We start from the raw sequence: 11,405 nt of genomic DNA, 5'->3' as shown, positions 1-11,405 counted from the left end.
GGGGCCCGGTTGTCCGGGGGGGGAGGGAGGGGTGGAGGGCAATCTGGTATCATCGCCCCGGCGCTGTTCCCAGCCCGGGGACCCCACCGCCCTGGGACCTCACCCCCATCCCCATCTCCCGATCGTGAGATCCTCTCCCGCTAGAACCCCGACACAGCCCGCGGGTGCGGGAATGGCTCTTGTCCCGCCCAGCCACCCAGCGCCCACAGGACATGCTACACCTGGGTACGGGGGGGCACGTGGCCGGCGGCCCCTCGGCCCTTGGCACGAGCCCCGTGGTGCCGTTCTTTGGGTGGCGATGACAGCGACTCAGAGCTCGTCCCCCTCCTACCTGGTGATGGAGATGTCCACTTCCCCGCCGGGCATCACCGCGGGGCCACCGGCGCCGTCCCGCTGCCCGCTGCACCCCGCGGCTGCCAGCCCGAAGGACGGGGACGTGCGGGTCCCTTCTGCCGCCGCGGACGGGAACGAGGAGGGCTTCTGCTCAGCCCTCGCTCGGGGGGAGGATGGGGAGGGGAGAACGTCCCCGTCTCCCTCCCGGCAGCGCTGCCTCTGCTCCCGGGCTCAGGCTTTGTCTAACTCCTTCCCACGCACTCCCGCTCGCGCTGCGGGGGGGAAGGCGGCCCGCGAGCATCGCCTCGGGGCTCACAGCCCCCCCGAGGCCCCGCCTGCCCCCAACAACCCTGCAGGGCCAGCACCTCTCTGCCGCTGGGATGTCGTGCTGGCAGATGGCACTGCCGCACGCATGGAGACACGCGGTGAGCCCCCCACATGTTGCCTTGCAGAGGGGTGGTGGAGGGCAACACCACCTCGTGTGAAGCCCCGGTCAGCATGAGTCCAGCTCGGTTGTCTCTCCACGGCAGTGGAGACTGAGGGAGGAACATCCACCACGGTGCACCCCGCAGCCATGTGCCAGTCTGGCCACCTCCTATCCAGCCCAGCACCCATGGATGCCACTGGGACTGCTTTGGAGAGAGGGTGGTGCAACAGGTCCCTGCAGCAGATGGGGCTGTGAGTCTGGAGCCAGGAGGGTTAATGTTAACCCTGACATAGGGTTAACTCTGCCTTGAAATTAACATTAAGCCCCCCCACACACACAGCCCTATAGATCTATAGGGTGGTGCAGTGTCGGCGCCAGCGTGGTGGGAGCTGGCACACCTGGTTGCCTGGAGACAGGGGAGGTTGGCGGTGGAAATGCTCCTTCCAGTAAACAGCGAGGCTGGAACAAAACCCCGATTGCTAAAAATAGGGAGGAAGAATATCAAAATAAAGAACGCAGCCTGCAACCCCGGGGCACCCCTGCACCACCGCCAGGCACCCCGCCAAGCCAGGGTGGCACACGTGTGAGCAGTGACACACGTGGGCAAGCGGTGCTGCAGAGCACAGACCCCACTCCCGGACCCCCGAGCACGCAGCACCTCGTGCCGGCTGTTGCACCGCAACCGCTTGTCACACGCGATGCAAAAGCAGCGCTCACAGCTGCCAGACGTTTGCATACCCAGAAGCTGTCATACCTCCAGGCTCTGCCCCGTGCCCTGTGCTGGTCCCAGCTCTGTGCTCACTGTCCCATTTCCCCCCTTGCAGCAGGGCCAAGGTGAGGTGCACCCTGCCTGGTTCAGCTATGGCTTTACATCCCTTGTAGCTGTGAGCTTACACCCCACGCTGCCAGACAGGAGATTAGGGGGTCAAGAGGGGCATGGAGTGACAAGAGACACCACGGGTAGATTCAGGTCCTGTCAGTGGAGGGGACGTGTCTCTCCCCGTCCCTCTATCCCCCTGCCCAGGACTTTGCCATAGGGCTGCTGGCTCACTCCCTACCTGCCCTTTCCCTGCACTCTGCTCTCCCCTCACCCATCAGCATCTCCTACCCCCATGAGATGGTGATATGAGGGGACACGCATCTCCTCCCCTCCCTGCAGCCAGCCTTCCTCCCCGGCCAGCTGCCTCCTCCTCCTCCTCTCCCCACCCGGGCACCTCCGGGCTGGCAGGATAACAATAGCGAGGAGGATGAGTAAGATGGTCCCCATTGCCTTGGCAACACACTCCCGCGCTCCCGGCTCGCAAGGAAGCCAGGCAGCTGCCTGAAAAGCGCATCCTCCCCGCGGGGAGGGGGCTGCGGGTGCAGGTAACATGGCAGCCCCCTCCCTGTGCGACGCAGCCCTGCCTCCCACGCACACGGGCAGCGACACGTGAACGCAACAGCGTGCCCACACCACCTGGCTTGCGCCTGAACTGATGGAGGGGCCCTCAGTGCCGGGCCCTGGGGCTCACAGGCAGGACCCTGAGCATGGCCAGAGAGCTGCAGGTGCCTGAATGGGGCCAGCAGGAGGTCTGGTAGTGCATCCCTGCATGGCTCCCTGCCTGTGTGCTGCCCCAGACATCTGGCTCTGCAGCCCCTGCTCCCGACCTTGCCCCCAAGGTGCCCCGCCCTGATTGGCTCCACCCACCACGCCGCCACCACTCCGCACCCCTCCTCCCAACATAGACCCCGCCCTCTTTTCCCAGCTGCAACCAATCAGGAAAGCCTCGCAGCCACTTCACACAGCGCCCTCTGGTGGCCACTCTGCCACAGCTCAGCCAATCAGAGAGCTGCTTGCTCCGGCACAATCCTCGGCAGGCGCAGCTGCCATGTCATTGCCATGAGGCGATGGAGGGGCTAGGGCAAAACCAGTGCTGGTTTTGCTGCTCTCCCCCTCAGCCCCCTGCAGCCATCAGCATGTGGTCTTCCCTACATCCCTCTCACCCAAGCGCCCCGTGCTCCCTGAGGGCGTATCACACCCTAACCCTGTCCTGCAGCAGTATGGCTGCTCAGAGCCCGAGGCGGCTCAGCCCCATCCCTCAGCAGGCACTGGGCTGTGCTATCAGAGCTCCCCACAGCAGCCCTGTGCCCGCAGGATGGCTGCTTGTTAAGAAATCGCTGTCTGGAGGAACAAACCCAGCTGAATGATTTCTGATCACCTATTGTGACGAGATGCTGCCGCTTCAGAAGATTCAAAGCCTCTCCTTCATCTCCTCTGTGCCATTTGTGGCAGGATGGCAGACACTCTGCCTTTCTTTTCTCTCTTTTCCCAGGGGTTCGTTTCAGCAGTTCAATCGGTGTCGGTGAAGTAAAAGCCCTGGCTGCATTAATGACATACAAATGTGCCGTAGCAGAGAAGTACAAGAGGAATGCAAAGCTCGTGGTGAATTGGGCACGGGATGGGGTTGTGGTACAGTGAGTCAGAAAAGCTTGTTAGGAGCTTTGAAAATCAGAAGAGCTCTAGGAGTGCAGGATGTTCCTTTGGGCACAGATGTGCGAGGGCAAGGCTTGCTGCAGAACGCAGCACCGGGCTGCGGGACGCTTGCGTTCACCAGGGAGCAGCAGGCATTGAGCTTCTCACAAGCAGGCTCTGTGTTGTCATGGATTCGGCTCTGCCTGCTGGTGGCTGTGACAAGCTCAGGGCCCGCATCCTGCCCCGGCTTCGGATCTGCTCCGTGCAGGTCACACAGCATCAGGAGGGAGCTGTGTGTGGCAGGGGGATCCATGCAGATCCGCCTCATCAGGTCTCCTCCAGATGTTCCTTTTGGGGTGCTATGGATGTGAGGCCTGATCCCAGGAAAGCTCCTTGAGTTCACCCGCTCCTTCCCCTGCTGACGGCCCATAACTCATGCTCCATTTGCACAGCCCGTCCTCTCTGCGTGTCACTGTGATGCACTCTGACAGGCGGGGAGAAGACGCTTGTGGTGAGTAGCACTCACCCAGCCACTGTGAAAAGCAGCTCGGGGTGGGGGAGAGGGGTGGTGAACTCTGATTTATGGTTTGGTGCATGCGGGCAGACACATGCTGAAAAAGACGCTCCTGTGCCGCCTGCTGTGCTGGGGGAAGATGCAAATCAGAGAGCGGCTGGGAGGGGAGGGGGCAGAGGGACCAGGAGATCACACGTCTCTTTGTTGATACAGCAAGGGCTCTCAGCTGCTGTGAATTAACTCCCTGCAGGCAGCAGGCAGGGAAGGGTTCTATACCTTGGGGCCTATAGTTACAACTGTGTTTTAGTGTTATTGCACTAAAAGGAATGTGAGCTGGAGGAAACAATGAGACATTTTACTGTAGAGATGGACAAAAAGGGACTTATAGGTGAGAGTGGTTGTGTCCCCATGGTGTAAGAAGAGCGTGGTTTACAGGCAGGGGAGCAGCTGCCTGGCTGGGCAGGACACAGGGACCGCTGCTCAGGCACTGCCTATCAGCACTGGTCACTGATCTGCTGCTCTGCTGTCACTTAACTGCTTTCTTTACCTCAGTTGTGAATCTGCAGCAGGGAGGGCCTCCTGCAGCACCAAGCACAACAAGAGCTGGCTCAGGCTGTGCTCTAGGTGCTGTTGGTCAGAGTCTGGCCTGGCTACTGTCCTTGATTCCTGCTGGCACTCACAGTTGCAAGGAGGAAGGAATGTTTCTCTATCACATGTGATAGGAGGAAGGAATGTTTCTCTATCACATGTGATAGAAAGCTCAGCAGGTGCCAGTCACGAGGCAGTAAATCTTTACGTTCTCTTGTTTACTTGAAAGTAAACTTGAGAAAGGACGAGGCAAAGACCCTGCAAAAAACAAAGATGCTACTGCCTGATTGAAGCTGGGAGCATCCTGATGTATGGGCAGCACCAGGTTTTGGATGCACACTCTTTAGTGTGCCCAAGAACATGATCAGCTTGTGGAAACCATCTGGCTGTACACGTGCCATGGGTTGGAGCAAAGTATTTGAACTGCAAAGGCAGGAATTGATAGATTTTTCCACCTCTGCAGGGCCTGGGACTTATATGCTGATCCCTGATGTCAGTACCAGAGAATGGAAGATGTCCTGGATAGCTGACACATACATCCATATTCTGGGGTACTGGGTAAGCTCCGACACTTCTCGTTTGGAGCTCAGGATGCTGTGGGTGCTAGGAGGGTTTGTGCACAGGGACCCTTGCCAGTGAGTTGCGCTAGTTTAACTGAGGCGTAGGGCTAGGAGAGGGAAGCTGAGACTTGGGAGATGCACTTGTTAACTAAGGGTGCTTATCTAGAGGATTTGGACCAGGGGACACCTTAACTTTTGCTCTTCCCTAACCAGCGTCACAGGCCTGTGTTAGTGGGAAGTCCATCAGCCAGGGAGGGGTCCATGGCTGACATTCCACCACTAGGTGCTGGATGCCGCATGGCATCAAGAACAACATCACCATCATGCTCTATGTATACTGCAACAGCCTGAGCCCTTGCTTGCCTGGCAAAACCTTTGTGCTGCGAGTAAGCATGCAGCCCAGCTCTGAAAGAAAACATTTCTTTCTAACACTGCTTCATGTGAGAACTTGCAGCCTCAGCTCCTGCAGATGAGAGCTGAGAGCAGCTGAGAGCCACAGCGCTGCCTAAACATCATCCCAAATCTCTTGTCACCCTGAGAGGCCAGGGCTTTACCTACCCTCCTGCGAGAGGATCCATGAGAGATACCATGGGGTGCTGACCCACGCTGGTGGTGGCACTTTACAGTTGTCCTCTCTCCTTTCAGAAGCACACTCTCTGTTGTTAGTGTCCCACAAGGAGATGTCCCACACTTGCTGTGCACATGCAGGGATCTCAGCACCAGGTCCCCATCCCCTGTTTACACAACAGATGTTCCTACAAATAAAACTTCTGTCAGGTTTTCAGCAGAGGAACTTGCGGTAGCAGCTGGCACTCCTGTGAGCAACATTTCAGATATGGTGCACACAGAGGTTCAGGGGCGCAGCACTGTTCATACTGTGCAGACATTTCAACGTTTCTCTGCAGCTATCCAGTATAAAACACTCATAAAATGGAAGCTGTGACTGACACTGGTGTGTGCATTAGCAGAGAGCAAGTGGTAAGATGCTGAGCTCTGCTGGACTGGGTGGAGAGAGCTGGCACCTCCACACCACATTACCCACTGCAAAGATCCTGATTGTGGGTGCAGCCTCCATCTATTGGGGTGCCCAGGCAAGCACTACCTGGAGGCAGCTGGCTGGGAGCTCAGATGGCCAGCCCTGCTTCTTCTCCTCTGCTTCCAGGAAGGGCCTTCCCTCCCCTGCAGCCAAGGCTTGCTGACAGCCGTAGGGAAGTGCTTCCCCTTGCTGCAACTCTAGCAGCTGCTGCTCTCTGCCAGCCACTGCTGCCCAAATGCTTGCTGTTCACCACCCGTGATGCCTGCAGCTTAGCCAATTGCATATCCCACTGAGCTCACTGCTCTTTGGAGGTGGAAAAAAACTGAAAGCCATGAAGCTAAAGTCTCATCTGAGTCCAGCACCAGGAGCTGGTGGTGGGGTGCTTTCCTCTGAACACTCACTCCTCATCACAGCTCCCTGCTGTGCAGAAGGAGGCTTTGGACTGAGACTGCTGCTCACCATCCTGCCTTTTCATTCCTGCCCTTCCCCTGCATCCCCCTGATGGCTGATGTGGCAGAGGATGAGAAAGATAGAGTCCTTGGCTATTTGTGTGTAACATTTTGCTCGTTTGGAGGTTTTTGTGTCTTAGGAAATAGCGTTGTTTTTAAGAGCTGCAGCAAGCTACCAAGCGCTTTGGGGCAGACAGTACAAAATCATCTGTTCCCATTAGAAGAACCATGCTACCACTATGGCCCTTGTTCATGCCGCAGCACCCGTCACTGTGAGGTGCTGGAGGGTTGCTCAGATTGTGTCTAGGTGCTGCACAATGGGCTGTTTCTCACTGCATCTGTTTCCTATTGAGATCAGCTCTCAGAAGCTGAACAGCGTGCTGTGCTTGGAACATCACATCCAGGAGCACTGGAGGTGATGAAAACAGGCTGAGCTGGAAGCCCTTGTCCCACAGGGTCTGCTTTTCATGATCCTGTTACTCGCCAAGGCAGCCTCTGTCCTGACAGCTGCTAGCCTGCACTGAGCTAAAACATTCACCAGGGGTTGCTAGATCAGGGTTCCTACTTCTACACCACAGTTTAAGTTCTTGGGAAGGGATCTGTTGCCAAAGGTCAGTTTTCAGTGTTTGTCCCCATGACTTCCTTCTCCCCAGAGCCATGCCTGCTCCCTGTTGCTGCAGGGCTTTGGCAATGTGGGGGTGCAAACATTGTACCTGCACCACTTTGGAGCCTACTGTATCTGTGCTGGGGAGACAGATAGATTAAGCCATTTACAACCCCAGTGGGATCAACCCCAAGGAGCTAGAAGACTATGAGAAGGTGAGTTGAGCCCAGCCTGTTTTCTCAGCACAGGGTGATGATTGGTACAAGCAAAGGTACAGACTGCCTGTGCTCATAGCAGGCCCAGTGTCACCTGGGGACCTGCACCACTGTGTGCAAGTGACAGCAGCCCAGCTATAACTTCACTTTGGGCACTCCACAACCTGGGGAGGTATCTCATCACTTCACTGACAACTCGCTCACTGTGCTGGAGGAACAGAAAGTGAGGAAGAGGTGGCAGGTCACGTAACTGAGGGGAAGAGGAGAGCCCAAGCCTTTCCCTTTGCTGACAGGAGTGAGGATCACTGAGTGACCTTGGCTGGCTCTTCTGGCATCCTCAGTCTTTTTTTTACCAGATCTTCTCCTTCTAGCAGAGAACATGATATCCTTGAAGGTACTGGGAGTCACTGTGTTGACTGACACTGAAAATTGGGGACTGCAGATAAGAGTGAGCAAAGCAGGGAACTGCTACAGAAACAAGCTTCTACCCTTTGCTGAGAGCTCTAGGGAACTTAAGGGACAGGGCATGCTGGAACCTGGGACTGACACAGCCAAGGTCTTTTGCAGCCTGAGCCATTAATCATTCTGTGCAAAATATGAGGTCTGAGCATCTGCTGCCCCCTAACAGCTCTGGTGAAGGGGCAAGCACTCAGATCCTTGCCCCTAGGAGTGACCTGATGGGAGGATAATGGCAGCAGGGAATGAGCCTGTCCCTGGTTTCTTCTTTCATTTCTTCTTTTCCTGTCTGCTCTGCTTGAGCTCTCCGATCATTGTCAAAGCCACCAACAGCCCCACTACACCAGAAGCACATGACATATTCTTGTGAAAAGATATACTTGTCATCCAGTATGTCCATCCCCAAACACATAGAGAGATGGCAGGCTCGTTGCTCTTAGGGCCACATGGTGTTGTCAGCTGCACTGATGTGGATCCAGCCTGGCTCTGCCAGCTCTGACAGCAGGCAACATTAATGGTGCTGTCTCAGTTGTTTCCTAACTTACTCCAGCTCCTGAGTGAATCCTAGGAGCTCAGCTTGCCTGTACCCTCCCAGTTTTAGACAGTGGCAGACTACAAGGCTTGCAGCCGTCACCAGTATGTCCTGCAGTTGCTTATAGGCCAACAGCAAACCATGTCACTTTGCATGGAGCATCACAGCAGCTGGTGTTCTGTTGGAGACACTGCAGTTCTAGGATTTAGCTTTCCCAGCAACCTCACGACTATCCCTGAGGGCAGGTATGGCCCGAGGCTGATGAGGAGACCCCCAGATCAGTTGTGGGTCTCAGGGTTATTCTAAGCAGCAAATCTAGAGCGTGTACTGCCCATGGCAGGACATCTGTGTGAATGCAGGTGGGGTGACTGTATCCCTCTTCCAGCGGCTGAAGAACCTGAACCGCATTAACTATAGCTGCCTCACCTCGAGCAGGAGTCCAGCTACTGCCTCCTGCAGTCACTGCAGCATGGCCTGGAGCAGTGCTTTGACAGAGCCTACTGTGGTATAATCCCTCTGTCCCATTGCCTGAGTTGTAGGCCCGTGTGGCTGTAAGTGCTCCTACCACAGTGGCCCTGCTCATCCACCAAGGACAGTCTGTGGGACAGCTGAGTGTTTGCAGTGTCACACTGCTGTGGGTGAGTTTGGAGTGGGGCCAAGGCAGTGCCTGGCTGGGCAGGGCATGTGGGGCTGTGTTTCTCTTGTAGACTCAGTGCAGTGCTCCCAGGCCAGTTGAGTGTGCCAGAGGCTGGTCCTGGAGTAGTCCCAGCTTGGCTCTGGGGACACAGCCCAGCTGGCTCAGGGGGTGCCACCAGCCTCCCACACCAACCTGCAGAGTCTGTCATGCTTTCAGCCGCTGCCCACATCCATTTCCACTCTGAAAGCTGCACTCCCAGCTCTGCTTAGGGAGCCAGCCCTGCCAGTGTTAGGGAGAGCCCTATCTTGCACCATTTAATGACGTGTCCAGCAGTGCCCAGTGAGTGCTGCAGGTGCTGCTGCAGCTGGTGCAGACAGGGAGCAGAGCCAGGGATTTGCAGGCATCAGCAAACCTGTTGTGTGTCCGTGCTGACTGCTGCAAGCTTCAGTTCACCAGTAAATTTGGCAAGGGAGTACAGTGGGGGAAGGCTCTGCACAACCCCTCTACTGTGTGCTGCCACCAAGGGGCTGCAGGCTGGCTGGGGACCCAGGCTGGGCTGGGGCCCTCATGGTGGTCACAGTGCAGCTGGGAGACACATGTAACTGTCATGCCCTCCGTGCTCCAAGGGGAACAGGGCAGCATAGGAAGGTAGAGATGGCAAAGGAGAGGTTCCCCTTTGATCTGTGTTTCTAGCACAAACTGATCTTTACACATCTTTAGGAGGCACTTCACATTCAGCAGCACATCCTGCTGCTCTGGACAGGTGTGAGCCTGCAGGAAGAACACTGCCCAGCACCTGAGCCCTCTTTGCTAGCACAGCCTGAGTCTGCTGGCAGCAGCAGGGGCAGAGCTGGGAGGGAACCAGGGCTCAAGTCCAGGACTGTGTCCATCCTCCTTCTGCCACAGGGTCCTTGGTCCCAGAGGGTCCCCTCCTTTTGCCTGCAGACTGCAGACTCATGCAGACAGGTGGCACAGGAACACTGCTTGCATCCCCAGCTCAGCCAGAGTGTGCTGCCTGCTGCCCCAACAGCAGCAAGCAGAGAGGAGAGTTTGGTCTCCACGAGGACCTGCTCTCACAGCCCGCCCCAGCCCCGCACTCTTTCTCCCCCAAACCCACATCACCACTAAAGTGGGGAACAGACCAAGGGACCCCACAACCAGCACCAGGGGGCTACAGACAAGAGTTGGCTTTATTCATGGACACGGTGGCAGCTGTGTCACTGGCAGCTGCACTCGTATTGCACATCCAGCAACGAGGGCGAGGGGATATCCATGCCACGTCACAACACAGCGTCAGCACTACAGGACCTCGGGGAGGATGCAGGCACCGTCTCCACCCAGCAGGCTGGGGAGCGGGCTTGGATACCGAGGGCTCACAAAGGCAAAAGACCCATCCACCCATAGATAGAGATAGATATATTAAAAAAAAAAAATCAAAACCAAAACCAAAAACAGTTCTACGATGACCAGAGCAGAACCACAGGGACACGCATGCAAGCAAAATGTACAGCAGCCCGCGCGCAGGTAAACATGCTTTGTACACACAGACACACCGGGACGCAACCGGGGCTTACGGCGCTGGGAGGGAGACAGAGCTGTAAGCCCGGGCACCACGGACACACACACGCACACACACACGGCAGCCCCTGCGGGGAGTGCCCACGGCTTGGGCACACGCTGAGGCTGCAGGGCTCGGGCACAGCGGGTTCTCACTGCTAGACACGGTACGGAGACATGGACATGGTCCCTTGGAACGGAACTGGAGGAAGAACTTGTGAGCGAACGGGGCAGGGGCAACCCTGCTCCTCCCCGGCACGTGGGCGCTGGCCGGGACCAGCAGGGGAGGAGCAGGGCGCTACCGGCGGTTCGTTGTGCTGCTGGTGGAAGAGGCAAGGACAGGGTTCCATTATGCCTCTGGCTCGTATTCCTGGTATTCCTCCTGCGAGATGGGAAAAGAAAGAGCAGTGAGAAGGCTCAGCTGGGGCAGTTCCTGTGTCCTCCAGCACCACACCTGCTTGACCTCCAGGCTCCCTGCTCTGGGTGCTGGAGAGTTGGCAGGCTCCCGGCTCCTCTCCCCACAGCGATGCCACCAGGCGCATCCCACTGCAGTGCCTGCTCCTCCTCTGCTGGCCCCGGCCAGCGCCCACGTGCCGGGGAGGAGCATGGTTGCCCCTGCTTTTTCCCTCACCTGTGGGGACTCCTCGTAGCTCTCCCCCTCCGGCTCCAGCAGCGGCTCAACCAGCGGCTCTTCCACAGCCTCCTGGGCCACCTCCTCGGCCTGGGGACAAAGCGGGTGGTCAGTTCCACGCATGCATCCCTCAAACGTCACCCTCCAGGGAAGGGGGTTACCCGGGGGGCCTGGCAGGGACCAGCCACACGCCCACACGGGGTGGGATAGAGCCAGGATGGAATGATACGGGGCGAAGTGGGGGTGCTGGCAGGGCACCCGGTGCTCACAGAAGCGCACAAAGCTGGGAAAGGACAGGAAAGCGACTGAGGAAGTGCGCATCCCCGCAATGCTCATCCCCAGGCGGGTGACGCGTGCTGGCGCCTTGAGCCCCCCTCGAGCTGCCGGAGCATCCCGCATCCCGGGCGGGGCGGG

General features: G+C 57.5%; 2 protein-coding genes across 2 annotated transcripts in view; both read right to left on the bottom strand.

Moving 5' to 3' along the window:
* The window catches only part of GPRIN1 (G protein regulated inducer of neurite outgrowth 1), a 5,054-nt gene extending 4,149 nt beyond the window's left edge, over positions 1-905 (bottom strand). The window contains exon 1 of the mRNA XM_010718997.3: positions 332-905. The gene's annotated coding sequence lies outside the window, so the exon portion shown is untranslated. The remainder of the gene's footprint in view (positions 1-331) is intronic.
* Positions 906-9,975: 9,070 nt separating this feature from the next.
* The window catches only part of SNCB (synuclein beta), a 7,496-nt gene continuing 6,066 nt past the window's right edge, over positions 9,976-11,405 (bottom strand). Inside the window, exons 5-6 of the mRNA XM_010719065.1 lie at positions 10,992-11,081; positions 9,976-10,742 (exon numbers count right to left, since the gene is read on the bottom strand). Coding sequence (XP_010717367.1) covers positions 10,710-10,742; positions 10,992-11,081 — 123 coding nt within the window. The 3' untranslated portion in view covers positions 9,976-10,709. The remainder of the gene's footprint in view (positions 10,743-10,991; positions 11,082-11,405) is intronic.

The sequence above is a fragment of the Meleagris gallopavo genome, chromosome 15, assembly GCF_000146605.3.
Source record: "Meleagris gallopavo isolate NT-WF06-2002-E0010 breed Aviagen turkey brand Nicholas breeding stock chromosome 15, Turkey_5.1, whole genome shotgun sequence".
Taxonomy (NCBI): Eukaryota; Metazoa; Chordata; class Aves; order Galliformes; family Phasianidae; genus Meleagris; species Meleagris gallopavo.
This window is presented reverse-complemented; position numbering and strand designations above follow the sequence as displayed.